This window comes from Eurosta solidaginis, chromosome 1, assembly GCF_040869045.1.
Source record: "Eurosta solidaginis isolate ZX-2024a chromosome 1, ASM4086904v1, whole genome shotgun sequence".
Classification (NCBI taxonomy): Eukaryota; Metazoa; Arthropoda; class Insecta; order Diptera; family Tephritidae; genus Eurosta; species Eurosta solidaginis.
Window position 1 is genome coordinate 87,078,202 of NC_090319.1, and position 15,162 is coordinate 87,093,363.

The 15,162-nt window shown below is 38.2% G+C and overlaps 2 protein-coding genes across 4 annotated transcripts in view; both read left to right on the plus strand.

The window, feature by feature from the left end:
- The first annotated feature begins 421 nt into the window (after positions 1-421).
- On the plus strand, positions 422-2,626 carry LOC137236422 (piggyBac transposable element-derived protein 4-like). The gene is made up of 2 exons (XM_067759020.1): positions 422-650; positions 717-2,626. Exon 2 carries the CDS (start codon positions 993-995, stop codon positions 2,532-2,534), a length of 1,542 nt encoding a protein of 513 aa, XP_067615121.1. The 5' UTR covers positions 422-650; positions 717-992; the 3' UTR covers positions 2,535-2,626.
- Positions 2,627-11,027: 8,401 nt separating this feature from the next.
- mRRF2 (mitochondrial ribosome recycling factor 2) overlaps positions 11,028-15,162 on the plus strand; it is a 112,840-nt gene continuing 108,705 nt past the window's right edge. The window contains exon 1 of one of the 3 annotated variants that reach the window (XR_010948408.1): positions 11,028-14,859. The gene's annotated coding sequence lies outside the window, so the exon portion shown is untranslated. Of the gene's footprint in view, positions 14,870-15,162 lie in introns of all 3 variants that reach the window. The other 2 variants (XR_010948409.1, XM_067759021.1) reach the window with 2 other exon arrangements.

Consider the following 15,162-nt stretch of genomic DNA (forward strand, 5'->3'; position numbering starts at 1 on the left):
ATCAATTTGTGGAGGAAATTTAACCCTAGAACACACACCCAGAAAATACCACGTAAACACACACCCGGGATACGTTTGTACCCGGGACCTTATTTTGCGGTTTTTTTAATGCTTATTCAACCGATTTCTCTGATTTTTTTTGAAATGTATATTTTAATATATAACAAGTATTTTGTCTTTTGTTTCATTCGAATATTCCTACTTGTTCCAGAGATATGGGCAAATAAAGTCAGGACATGCAACAGTGGATTTTTGTTGTTGTCCTGATAAATACAAAACAAAATAATATAATTTATAATAATATACTTGTAGAGTAACAACGAATACACATTTTGGTTTTTATTTCATTGAAATATCCTACCTGGTTTAAAAGATATGTGCAAAAAGGTCGCGCAAGGTATGGGTACGTAGGTAGCAAATACACTGGTATAACTGGTTTTTGTATTTTATATGCAGCTGCAAGGGTTGTTTTCACACGAGGTGTTGTTATAAATGCTGCCTGTTGATATATTCATAATTGTTTTGGTGCTCAAAAGTGTAAGAAGTGAAAATATAAGTGAAAATAAATATAACTGAAACTATAAATAACTGGATACGAAATGACTTCAAGAAGAAACGAATATTTATCAAAAGCAGCATATATGTAGAAGGTAAAAAATGTAAAATAAGCAACAATGTAAACATATACTAATTTTTTTTATTATGCAAACTAACAGCGAGAATCATATATACAATCTTTATTTGATGAAATTTGTGACGATGACGCTCCCTATGACTTTGACTCAGTAGATGAAGAAGAAATTCAATTCAATGACATTGAAATTGCTGATGACGATGCTGAAGTTTCGCAAAGTGCCGCAGAAGTATTACCTGATTATGCGGACTATGAGGATGATGAAGAAGACGATGAAGAAGAAGATGAAGAAGTAGAAGAAAATAATGAATTATCTGCTAGTGGCGAAAAATTTGTTGCACGTGATGGTACTGAGTGGATGAAAGAACCAAATGTAAGTCGTCAGGTACTCGGACAAAATATTATAAGAGAACGTTCTGGACCAGCTAGATGCACTGAAATGTTGTCAATAGAGCAAACATTCAAATGTTTCATGAACGTTGAAATGGCTGATATAATTATGCACCACACAAATAAGTTAGCAAAAGAAACTTATAATGCTTACAACAATGCGCATCCAAACACAACTCCTAAGTCATGGATGCCGGTGTCAATAACAGAGCTGTATGCATTTTTTGGCATACTTATTATGACTGGTGCGAACCATAGCAATGGAGAACATGTTCGAGATTTATGGAGCGTCAAAAACTATCCTTTATATCGCGCCACAATGGGAGTCAACCGTTTCTGTTCGATATTGCGGTTCCTAAGATTTGACGACAAAAACACTCGTGCAAGACGCTTACTAACTGATAAAGCAGCACCGATCAGTGAGTTGTGGACGATGATGAACAATAATCTTGCTGCACATTACAAGCCCAGCTCATGCTTGACGATTGATGAACAATTATTTCCTTACCGTGGACGCACACGGTTTACGCAGTACATACCGTCAAAGCCTGCTAAATATGGTGTCAAGGTTTGGTGGATTTGCGATGCCACAAATGCATATCCACTGCATGGACAAATATATACTGGCCAAGCAGAAACTGGTAGGGAAACGAACCAAGGCGAACGAGTGGTGAAGGATTTGTCTACCAAATACCAAGGAAGTGGCCGAAACATTACAATGGACAATTTTTTTACGACCTTGCCAGTTGCAGAACTGCTTCTCACCTGGAAACTCACGATCGTTGGAACTTTGCGCAAAAACAAATCATATATTCCTCAAGAAACGAAGAAGAACAAAAACAGAACAATTGGTTCAACGACATTTGGCTTCAAAAATAATGTGACAATGTGCTCTTATGTTCCCAAAAAAAATAAAGCAGTAATTTTGCTTTCGACCATGCCTAATGATGCTGAAATAGCTGACAGTGTGAAACATGAAATAATTGAATATTATAATCGTACCAAAGATGGTGTTGATCGAATGGACCAAATGTTTGCGGAATATCCAACACAAAGACAAACAAAACGATGGCCACTAGCGATGTTCTTCAACATGCTGGACATTACAGCTCTTGCAGCCTACATTGTCTACGATTTGAATAACCCTATGTTGCCTTGGAGAACAAACAACAAGCGTAAGCAGATCCTGCGCAGCTTGGCTGAAGCATTGTGTATGCCCATTATTGAAACCAGAGCCATAAATCGTCAAGTGACGCGAAATTTTTCGACTAAAATTGCTATTGAAGCATATTTCAACCGACCGCTGGAATCAATGGTGTCAACAGCAGTATCAACATCTGCCGCAGTGCGCACGCCAAAACCTGTGTCCGGATCTTGCTATTTATGTTACGCACAAGAGGAAAAACGCCGTAGAAAAACCAGAAAGCTGTGCGCCAAATGTAAGAAGCCAATGTGTCTTGTACATTCGGTCACATCAACAAATTGCTCTATTTGCCATGATTTTCCTTAGATATAAGATGCATTTTTATAATTTTTATAATAAAAGTCAATAATATAATGTGTGAAATGAATATTTTTAATTCTTCAAATAAAAAAATAATATAAAAAATGTTTTTTTTTGATTATTATGAGGATTTTTACTATTGGGGTACAAACGTATCCCGGGTGTGAACCAATGGTCCGATCTGGTTCAATTGGTTGAATTTGAACTCAGAACTAAATAATCTTCCTAGATCCGAAGTTACAATACTCTTGGTATAGCAGTTCAAAAGTTACAACACTTCAAAGTTGATGCTGGATACATTTGTACCCGGGGGTGTGTTCCAAATAAAAGCAAAACGGACATTATTTGAAAATCTATTTTATAATGGCGAAAATGTTGGTGATTGACATGTCGCGAATGGGGAAAACATTCGCGTGAACATTCCAATCCCTTGGAACTACCAAACACCAAGTAAGAAAATGTTTAAGTGACAAATGATCAGCTTCTCATGAAGTTATTTTGCAGATTTGAAAGGAAGCATTTTGTTCATTACTAAACAAAATTAAGGACCATTTCTGCATACGCCTTCGTATTTTAAAATTATGCGCCACACTCCGATTCCTTGCTGACGGCAGCTATCAAATATGCTGTGGAAATGATTTTGGTGTTGGACTGGTTTTAGATATTATTGAGGAGCATATTTGTGCGAAGTGGATTAAAACCCAAACAGCAACAATTGTATTTTGCTCTAAAACAGGATTCCCAGGAGTAGTAATTAGTATCAATGGGACTCATGTTCGCATTATTTCACCTATTTTGGCTGCATCCGAACTGCGGTCAGCCTCGTCCAACTTCGGAATGTCGCTCCATAGAGTCAAATACGAGAGAAGGTGGCAACAACCATCCTAGCAGGCTCTCTAGAGAGCCGAGTAAGCATGGGCGATCACCGTCGAAGCATGATTCAGGAAACAGCTCACAAGGCAGCTGCGATAGGACCAAGAAAGGGAACGACACCAAACGAAACCGGGAAGAGTGGAGGCCCAACAGAAGGCATAACAGAGGAGGCAACCTGCACTACCACCACCGGGCAGACCACCGCTTACAGACAAATGGCGCCTGGGACTAAGTGGGTCAGGTATAAAATGGTATCTCCGATACACCTTGAGGAGGGCCTGTCGCCCAGGGAGGCAAGAGCCAGGGCAGACGAGCACAGGCGTAAACCAGAAAACGAGCAGAGATCTGCGACCGCCGAACGGAGGAATATAGGCGAAAGTAGAGCACAGCCAGCGGCAGCTGGCCAGCATACACCTGGTCCCGCTGAAAAGCGTAGAATCGGGCAGATCACACCGGAGGAAACTCCCAGCTCAAAAAAGCAACGGGCCCATGCCCCGCAGAACACGGCAACCATGCGCCGGGAGAATTTGGCCAGGGCGACCGGGTTACCCGCTGAGACAGCACCAAGGCAGCAGAGCTACTCGGACGCCCTCAGGGGTATCCGATTGGCTGTGCTGCCCAGGAACTACCCAGCGGATGCCCTCAGTCAAGAGGACCTGACGATTCTCCAGGAACAGATAATGGATGGAGTGTTCAGGGGGTGTGGGCATGCCCTAATATTTTGCGGGGTGTATTTCAGAGCAAGGCCCCTCCTCGTAGACTGCGAGGACGAGAGAACAGCGAAGTGGCTCGAAGAGGTAGTACCAACACTCGAGGCGTGGACAGGGCCACCATTATGTACGAGGCGCGGGGATGATATACCACCCACACATAATGTGACAATGTTCGTCCCCAGGAGTGCGGAACGCCCCAAAGAATTTGTGATCCGGCTCCTCGCGAACCAAAACGAGGGCCTCAAAACGTAAAGGTGGCGCATCATAAACTGCAGCGCGGAAGAAACGGGCCTACGTCTCGACGTGGGCATTGACGAGGAATCTTACCAGCTCACTCGTAGGAATGGTTTCAAGCTGGATTACAGATACGGCTTGATCCATGTGAGACCTTGGAGGCAACCAGGCAACAGTGAGCGGCCGGAAGAAAGGGCGTAGGCAGAGGGCGTCGACAAACACGAGACGTCGGACGAGGACATGTCGGACGCAAGCACCGACACCATCCAAGCGTGTGAGTCCACAAACCCTCCCACCGCAGCAAGCGGAAGCGATGCAATCGCACAGCCAAGGGATGATGAAATCCCTACCACACAGGAGCTCATCGAGGGTTTGAACCTCCAGGAGCTGGCATTAAACAAGTAGGACGACAGCGAGAGCGGGTTGTCGAATTACGACGATCCGATGAGGCCGGCCGGGCCAAAATGACCGGCATAAGTATCCAGGTAGCCCAGATCAATCTCCATCACGCCATTGCAGCCTCGGCTGTACTGGCGAGGAAGTTTGCCTCGGATGATCTGGGCATTGCCCTCATACAGGAACCTTGGGTATACAAGGGACAGGTGAGGGGCCTTAATGTGAGTAATAGCAAAGTAATTTGGTATCTCTCCCAGGAGAGACCTAGAGCATGTGTAATGCTTAAAACAGATATTAACTATTTTTCCATTACAGTTTTTAAGTCGAGATTTGGTGGCGGTGCAAATCGATGCAAAGATCAATGGGGACGCTTCCAGCATTGTGCTAGCCGCAGCCTATTTCCCGGGGGACGACAACATGGTCCCCCCAGATAACGTACAGAAGCTGGTAGCTCACTGCAGAAGAGCCAAACTTCCTCTAATCATAGGAAGCGATGCTAACTCCCACAATACGGAATGGGGCAGCAGTGATACCAACCAAAGGGGTGAGTGTTTGCTAGAATATATAGCCAGCAATGATTTAAGTATATACAACGTCGGGAGTAAACCGACGTTTGTTACGAAAGCTAGGGCAGAAGTCCTTGATATAACACTCGGCAACAACCGAATATGATCTCGAAATGGAGGGTCTCAGAAGAACCCTCCTTTCGGACCACAGAATAATAAGGTTTGAGCTGGGCGCTGTATCGGGGCAAACCAACCCTAGAAGAAATCCCAGGAAAACAGACTGGGACATCTACAAAAGTATTATAGAAGCTAACATAGATAGCCTTAAGAATAAAGGCAGAAGTACCAATTGTACCGAGTTAGAGAGCAGGGTGGAAAGGGCAAATCAAATAATGATAGATGCCTATAACTCCAGTTGCCGTGTCTCCTTGATTAAGGTTAAGAAGGCAACCCCCTGGTGGTCTTATGGCCTGACGTTGCTAAGGAGGAATGTAAGGAAACCCTTTAACGAGGCAAGGAGAACCGGCAACTGGGAGGAATACACCCAAAATCTAACTAAGTACAATAAGGAGATAAGAAAAGCAAAAAGGGAAAGTTTTAGGAATTTCTGTGAGGGAATTTCCAGCACGCCTGCAGCGGCAAGGCTACACAAGGCCCTAGCCAAAGAGCAGAGACAGACAAACCTAGCAATTAGGCTCCCAGACGGTACCTATACCGAAACGGTGGAAGAGCGAGCAAAGGCCTTGCTACAAGCGCTTTTTCCTGAGGCCTCCCCGCAAGTACCGGAACCTGTATTCCCCAGAGTTAGACCAACCCCATCGGACTGGCAACTAGCCAACTCCCTCTTTTGTGAGGCCAGAGTCAGATGGGCAGTGGAATCTTTTGAGAAATACAAATCTCCGGGGGTGGATGGCATCTACCCGGCGCTAATGCAGCAAGGAACACAGATCACCCCACATCTCGCCAGGATCATGAGAGATAGCCTGGCACTGAGATATATACCCACGATGTGGAGAAGAGCACGAGTAGTATTCATACAAAAAGTAGGTAAAAGGACTATTCACAAGCAAAGTCCTTCAGACCAATAAGTCTAACCTCCTTTGTCTTGAAGGCAATGGAAAAGATAATAGACCAAGAAATCAGGTCGAACGCCCTCAAGAGCTGGCCCCTACATTATAGCCAGCATGCCTACAGAGCGGGTAGGTCCACGGACACAGCTCTGTACCAGTTAACATCTGAAATACAGAGGGCGTTCGAAACAGGGGAAACAGTGCTTTGCGCTTTCCTTGATATTGAGGGTGCCTTTGACAACACATCTCACGAAAGCGTTAACATAGCACTGCAAAGAAGAGGAGTTCAGGTGCCAATCCAGAGATGGATTGACAATCTACTCCGCACAAGAATCGCTGAAGCTCAAGTAGCGCAGTTAAGGTTATTACAACGAGAGGGTGCCCCCAGGGATGTGTCCTCTAACCCCTTTTGTGGAGCCTAGTAGTGGATGAACTCTTGCAAAAGCTATCAGACAGTGGCATAAGATGCCAAGGATATTGTAAGGATAAAATCCCCCAAATTAACTCTTTAATAATCATCTGGCAACATCTCAATATTGTTACTCACAATGATATTTAATTGTGAATATTAAAAGAGAAAGAATAAAATATAAACATAATACGTCATGACATATTGTAATGTAGTGTGTAAGAGAGAATACGATATGTGGGGTGAAACATGAAAGTGACGAGTGGCAAGAGTGACATCGGCACTTTCATGTTTCACCGCCATTAATATAATTTTGGATATCAAAGTATGCAGACGCATTTGAGTGTACAGAAAAGTTTTAAATAAAGAAATTAAATTCAAGTTACAGAAAAGTAATTGTAGAGTTGTGATTTTTATGCTTTTTAAAGTGTACCGCAGACGGCCGCCGCGGTAGTGCAATTTCAAGCAAATGCACACCATGGCAACAATATGGAGGCGGCGCCCTCCACGTTTTCAACTTGTACCTTATATGGCGCTGGGACCACTTCCAGGTAACCGAGGGTGAGTCTGGGTCGGCTGGCGAAGCCGTAACTTATATGGCGACCGTGACAAAAGGCAAACGGATTTTTTCGACGAAGGACTGGTGGTGAGTGTGGAAAATTTTTTTAACTAAGGAGAGTCTTTGGCTAGCGGTGAAAAGATAATGTGCGTGGTGTGCGAAAGCAAGGATAAAGTGCGTGGTGTTTAATATCAAATTTAATAAAAAAATAAAATACAATTTTCACATCAGATTTAATAAATCTAAATTGCTAAAATTCTCAATATCAAATTTAATAAACTGAAATACAATTTCTAAACCAAATTTGGCAATTTCCTAGATCAAATCATTAAAACTACAATTTTCATTCAAATTTAATTCAAATTTAATAAAACCCCAATTTCAAAATCTAATTTAACCAATAAAAAAAAAAAAAAAAAAAAAAAAAAAAAAAAGGAAATTTAATACTTTTCCAATTTCAAATTTAACAAACTACGATTTTCAACACAAATTTAATAATTTTCCAAATCAAATTCACTAAATCTACAATTTCTAAATCAAATTTAATAAAATTATAACTTCTAAATTTAATTTCATAATTTTTCTAAATCAAAAGCTACAATTCTAATAAAGCTACAATTCTAAACCAAATTCAATATATGTAACAACAATTTTTAAAGCAAACTTAACAAATTTTCTAAATTAAATATATTAAAACTACAACTTCTAAATACAATTAAATAAATCTGTAATTCCTAAACCTAATTTAACCAAACTACTAATTTCTAAAATAAATTTCATTAAAACTATAATTTCTAAATCTAATCGACCAAATTAAAGTATTAGCTTGGTAATACCAGCGAGTCTGTACCTAACGGCACTCACATCACGCCACGCCACGCATAACGGACCACGAAAACCATTCCACCAAATACAACGCCATTTTGTCACCACCACCAGTAGCAGCAACAACACCAGCAGCGATTCAGGCCAGCGCAGCAGCAGCAGTAACGGAAACTAGCAGCAGCGACAATTAAGTATATATATGTATGTATTTAAAATTATTATTGCTTACGGGTCTTTTTCTTCTAACATATATACTTATATAAAACATTTTAATTACAATTATATGCAATGCATTCGCTTATCATATAATTAACTTGGATTGTTTCAATAGCATATAAATTTTGGATTTTGATATTAGGGTGGTTTTCGATAAAACCAACTAATTTTGTTTGATACATACGGTGGTTTTCGATAAAAACAATTAATTTTTTTTGATACATACTGTGGTTTTCGAAAAAACGAATTAAATTTTTATAACATGCGGTGGTTCCGTGAAAAACCAATTCAATTTTTAATACATGCGGTGGTTCCGAGAAAAACCAAATTGAGATTTTTTGAATAAAGCGGTGCGTCCGTGAGTACATTTTAAGATTTTTACCTATTCATATACATAATTTTGAGCCATTTTAATATCAATTACTTTCATAGATCTTTCATAAAAATTCACTGCAGTTTCAATTAAGTTCCTCTACTAAATGGTTAAATATTTCCTTACTTTTTTTTCTTCTTCGCTCTTTTTCCTCAACAATTTAACTTCGAATATAAATTCAACATTCAAGCAAGTGCTTTAGTAATTTCATATGTACAACCTTAGAAGTGGTAGACAAGTGAAAAAAACTTCAGATTCAGAATCCGATTCAGACAAATCAGGCTCAAGCTACGAAAGTTTAGCCTCATCTTCGACCGAAAAAGTCACAAACCAGGAAAATAGATTTTCTTTATCAACAGATTTTCCAGGCTTCGAAAATTCTTCCATTAAAAATTCAACTTCAACTTTAGCTTCAAATCTTAACGATTCAAATAGTGAAATTTTAACTTCTTCTACTTTAAAACAAAATCCTAACGACCCAAATAGTGCAAACTTAGTTAAGCCTTCTTCCAACGAAAACCCAGATCTTAACGATCCAATTAGTACAAACGTGGCCTCATCTTCTGCTAATTCAGCTCCAGATCTTAACGATCAAATCATGGCAACTCCAGAGGAAAAGAGAATTTTTATTAACACATGTGCTAATTCTATTAGAGAAAACTACAGTGGTGATCCACTAGCACTTGATTCTTTTATAGACAAAATTGAATTACTCGAACAATTCGCTACTGCAGATTTAACCAATACTTTTATAGCGTTCTTGAAATCAAAATTAGAGGGTAAAGCTCGTGAAGCAATACCAACACAAGTAGCTTCAGTCAACGAAATTAAAACAGCTCTACGTAATAGGATCAAACCAGACAACTCGAAAGTTGTAGCAGGGAGAATTGCAGCGTTGCACGTTAGCGGTAATAATTATACAGATTTTGCCAAAAAAGTAGAAGACTTAGCTGACTCACTTGAGCGGTCTCTTATTATTGAAGGGATCACTCAAACGAAAGCTCATGAAATGGCAGTCGAACAAACTGTTAACGTGTGTCGTCTAAATGCAAAATCCAATTTAGTAAAAACCATTTTAGCCTCAACGGCATTTACTGATCCGAAAGACGTAGTAGCAAAATTAATTGTAGAACAAAACAACGAAGTAACTGAGCGTCAGGTTTTAGCTTTTCGATCACGTGGTAACAGTACATTTAGAAATTCACGTGGTAGCTATCGAAGTTTTTACCCAAACCGCGGCTATACTGGTTATAGAAATAATAACAGTTCATTTTCACACAACAGCAATTATAACGGTAATAATAATCAAAGATACAGGAATTATCACGGAAATAGATATCAAAATAATCACAATAATAATGCGCGTCCAAATACCAACCCTAATCCAAACAATAGTAACAATAGAAACAGCAATTCGAGATCAGCCAATGGTAGAGGTCGAAACGCAAACGTTCGCGCTTTAAACGCCAGTGCCCCTCAGGAGCGAACACTGAGGGAGGACGAATTAAGCGAGTAAGCGAACTTCCCTCACCAATAGCCATCTATTGTTTAAATTTAAATTACTCAGATTTCATAGAATTACAACTAAACGAGTCACAAAAATTTTGTTCTTTCCTAGTAGACACGCAAGCCGACATTTCCTTAATAAAAATATCATGTCTAGACAGTAACATTTCAGTAAATACGAACGACATTATTAACATTACCGGTGTCACTTCTAATTCAGTTTCTACTTTAGGTAAAATTACCGCAAATTTAAATTTTTCAAACTTTTCTATTAAACATACTTTACACGTAGTAAATGAAGACTTTAATATTCCATCCGATGGCATACTGGGTAAAGATTTTCTGAAAATTAACAAATGCATTATTAATTATGAAAGAAATAGTATTTCCTTTTGGGTAGGTAATGAAAAAGTCGCGATACCAATCCTACACGGAACAGAAAGCGACAGTTGTATCATTCCACCGAGATGCGAAATATTCAGACTTTTTGATTTAGGAAAGTCACCCGAGCCACTTTTCGTGGACTCGCAGGAAATCGAAAAAGGTGTTTTCACAGCTAGGTGCATTGTTAATTGCAGTAAGCCAATTATTAAAGTTATAAATACCACGGATGATATAAAGTGTGTCAAAAGAAAAAGTATTCAGACAGAAAAACTTTCAAACTTTAATGTTTATACAATTAACAAGACAGAAACAGAAGACAAACGTACGAAAAAACTAACTTCGATTTTAAAAAATCAAATACCTCAACATGCTCATAGTAAATTAATTGACCTTTGCATAGATTATGCCGACATTTTCGCTCTTGACACGGACAAAATGACTTTAAATAACTTTTACGAGCAAAAACTAAGATTGACAGACAACGATCCGGTATATGTTAAAAACTATAGATTGCCATATTCTCAACGCGAAGAAATAAATCGCCAAGTAAATAAATTATTAGACAACGATTTGATTGAACCTAGTTATTCGAATTACAATAGTCCTTTGATTGTAGCCCCAAAGAAAGATACAAATGGTCAAAAAGCATATCGTATGTGCGTAGATTTTCGCGCAGTAAACAAAAAACTCATTGCTGATAAATTTCCACTAGCTAGAGTTGACGATATTTTAGACAATCTCGGTAGAGCAAAATATTTTTCCACATTAGATCTTTTTTCAGGATTTCATCAAATCCCCTTGCATCCTGACTCTCGTGACATTACGTCATTCAGCACTGATCGTGGCGCATTTAGATGGAAAGTGCTTCCATTCGGCTTAAATATAGCACCAAACTCATTTTCGCGAATGATGACCATAGCTTTTTCGGGTATACCACCCAATGTCGCATTCTTATACGTCGACGATATTATCGTCATAGGGTGTAGCGAAGCACACCACATTAAAAATCTTTCAAAAGTTTTCAATACTTGTAGATCTTTCAATCTCAAACTTAACCCAAATAAATGCAACTTTTTACGACCAGAAGTTACATTTTTAGGTCATAAATGTTCAGCCAAAGGTTTGTTGCCAGACGACTCTAAGATAAACGCAATTAAAAAATATACAAAACCGACTGACAAAGACGCGGTACGACGATTCGTCGCGTTTGCAAACTATTACAGACGGTTTATACCTAATTTTGCATCTCTGGCAGCGCCTTTAAATCGATTAAGCAGAAAAAGAGTTGAATTTGTATGGGATGTAGAGTGCGAAAGAGCATTTTTATCTTTGAAAGCAGCGTTACTTTCACCAAAATTACTTCAATATCCAGATTTTACTAAACAATTCATTATTACAGTTGATGCTTCCACAACTGGATGTGGCGCTATTTTAAGTCAAGAACAGCAAGGTAGTGATTTACCAATTTGTTTCGCTTCTAAAGCATTTAATAAAGCAGAACAGAAAAAGCCTATTATAGAATTAGAGCTTTTAGCTATTTACTTTGCAATCAAGCAATTTCGACCATATGTGTATGGTACCCATTTCATTGTAAAATCAGACCATAGACCTCTAGTATACTTATTCAACATGAAAGACCCATCTTCAAAACTTTCAAGAATAAGACTGGAACTATCTGAATATAACTTTACTATTGTATATATAAAAGGTAAATCAAACGTTTGTGCTGATGCACTATCGCGTATAACAATCGATGAGATTAAAGAAGCTAATAAACAAATTTTGGCAGTACAGACAAGAGCCATGACAAAAAAGGCAAACGACAAACATTTACACAGAAAAACAGACAAAACCGACGAAAAACAACTTACTTTACATGTCTACGACAAATTTTCATTCAATTTTTCGAAAAAAGTCCCACGAATAAGATCTGCAATTACGTACGATAAAAATAATAAAACAACAAATTTAAGAATTTTTGCGCATATTAAACATAAGAAACTCGAGTTACTTAGTTTTGAGCTTGTTAACGAAATAATGACTTTAGAGAAATTATTTTCGAGGCTTGAATCAGAAGCCGGCAAACACAAAATTAAGCAGATTGAATGGCCTAAAAACGATATTATGTTCGAACATTATACAATTACGAATTTCAAAAATATTGGAAATAAAATTTTAAAATCATTAGAGATTATACTGACAGATCCAGTGGAGACAGTAACAGACGAAGATACAAAATTAAAACTTATGAAAATTTACCATAATGATCCCATTTCCGGTGGACATTGCGGAATGAAAAGACTTTACGCAAAATTGCGAACAAAATTTTATTGGAAGAACATGACTCGCGATATATCGAAATATATCAAAAATTGTAAAGATTGTCTCTTAAACAAGGTTAAACCTAAAACAAAAGAAAAACTTGTTTTAACACCAACTCCTTGTAAACCATTTGATATACTAGTAATTGACACAATAGGACCCCTACCTGAGTCCAAATATGGTAACAAGTTCGCACTTACCATGATTTGCGACATGACTAAATATCTGGTAACAGTCGCTGTACCGGACAAATTGGCAAAAACAATCGCTTCAGCTATTTTTGAAGGATTCATTTTAACTTACGGCACAATGAATGCCATAAAATCAGATTTAGGCACTGAATTTAAAAACGAATTATTTGAAGAATTAACAAAGCTTTTAAACATTAACCATAATTTTTCAACTGCATACCATCATGAAACTGTTGGCACGATTGAACGTAATCATAGAGTGTTTAATGAATACTTACGTGCATATCTAAAAGACAATTTTTCTGATTGGGATGTTTATTTAAAATATTTTACCTTCCTACACAACACTACGAGTAGCACAGTTTTCGACAATCAATTTTCGCCTTACGAGTTAGTTTTTGGAAAAAAGGCAACTTTGCCTAATGAATTAACAAAAGAAAAAATTGACCCGATCTATAACGTCGAAAACTATGCCAAAGAAGTTAAGTTTAGGATGCAGAAAACGCACAAAATGGCACAAAACCTAATTAACAAAAATAAATTACAAAGTAAAAATTTGTACGATAAAACGGCACGACCTTTAATTGTAAAAATCGGAGATAGAGTGCTTTTACAAAATGAACCACATCATAAACACGAAAATATTTATCAAGGTCCGTTCATCATAACCAAAATTAACGAACCCAACGTAACTATTTTCGATGAAGTCAAAAACAAAGAAAAAGTGGTACATAAAAACCGCCTTAGTAAAGTAAATTAACATTACTTTAATACCTTGATAAAACGTTAAATTCCATTGAAAAATAAATCCAAAATTTTCTTACTAGAATTTAAGCAGCCACGAAGGCTTAAAAATTGTTAATACAAAAAAAGTAAAATAACACACATTTTGTATATTCAAAAAAACCTATTTCATGAAAATTGTTCGTATTTCTTAAGTTCAAACAAAAAAAAAACAAACAGAAAAAAAAACTATTTCAAAAGCAGCAAAGATTAAAAATGTAAAACTTTAACAAATTTAAAATATATTAAAATGTAAATATCCACAACAAAAAGAAGAACAAACAACATAATTTAATAAATTAAAATCAAATTCATTCATTTGTAGTGATCAGTAATAAAAATGGTTCCGAACCAACGAATTAAAAAGGGGAGGTACACCCTAATATAAATATATTCGTTCGTTCGCAACAATTTTTATAAGTTATGGCCAAGGAAGAATGTGACAAAATTGATCACTTTGTCAATTCTTCTTTTCCCCAAAAAGGGTGATGTAAGGATAAAATCCCCCAAATTAACTCTTTAATAATCATCTGGCAACATCTCAATATTGTTACTCACAATGATATTTAATTGTGAATATTAAAAGAGAAAGAATAAAATATAAACATAATACGTCATGACATATTGTAATGTAGTGTGTAAGAGAGAATACGATATGTGGGGTGAAACATGAAAGTGACGAGTGGCAAGAGTGACATCGGCACTTTCATGTTTCACCGCCATTAATATAATTTTGGATATCAAAGTATGCAGACGCATTTGAGTGTACAGAAAAGTTTTAAATAAAGAAATTAAATTCAAGTTACAGAAAAGTAATTGTAGAGTTGTGATTTTTATGCTTTTTAAAGTGTACCGCAGACGGCCGCCGCGGTAGTGCAATTTCAAGCAAATGCACACCATGGCAACAATATGGAGGCGGCGCCCTCCACGTTTTCAACTTGTACCTTATATGGCGCTGGGACCACTTCCAGGTAACCGAGGGTGAGTCTGGGTCGGCTGGCGAAGCCGTAACTTATAATATGATGATATGGCTCAATAGCCTGGGCATCGAGAACAACTCGGGCGACGATGAGGCAAGCACTGTCAAAACTTCAGCGACTGGCATGTGTGTGCATCACGGGAGCTATGCGCACATGCCCCACAACAGCGCTGGAAGCTATCCTCGATCTAACCCCGTTGCATATATCGATAGAGCAGTCAGCCAAGCGAGCCCTCCTTAATATCGTCAAGGAGGGCTCGGGCAAAGGTAAAGTCATATCGTCCCGGAACATGGA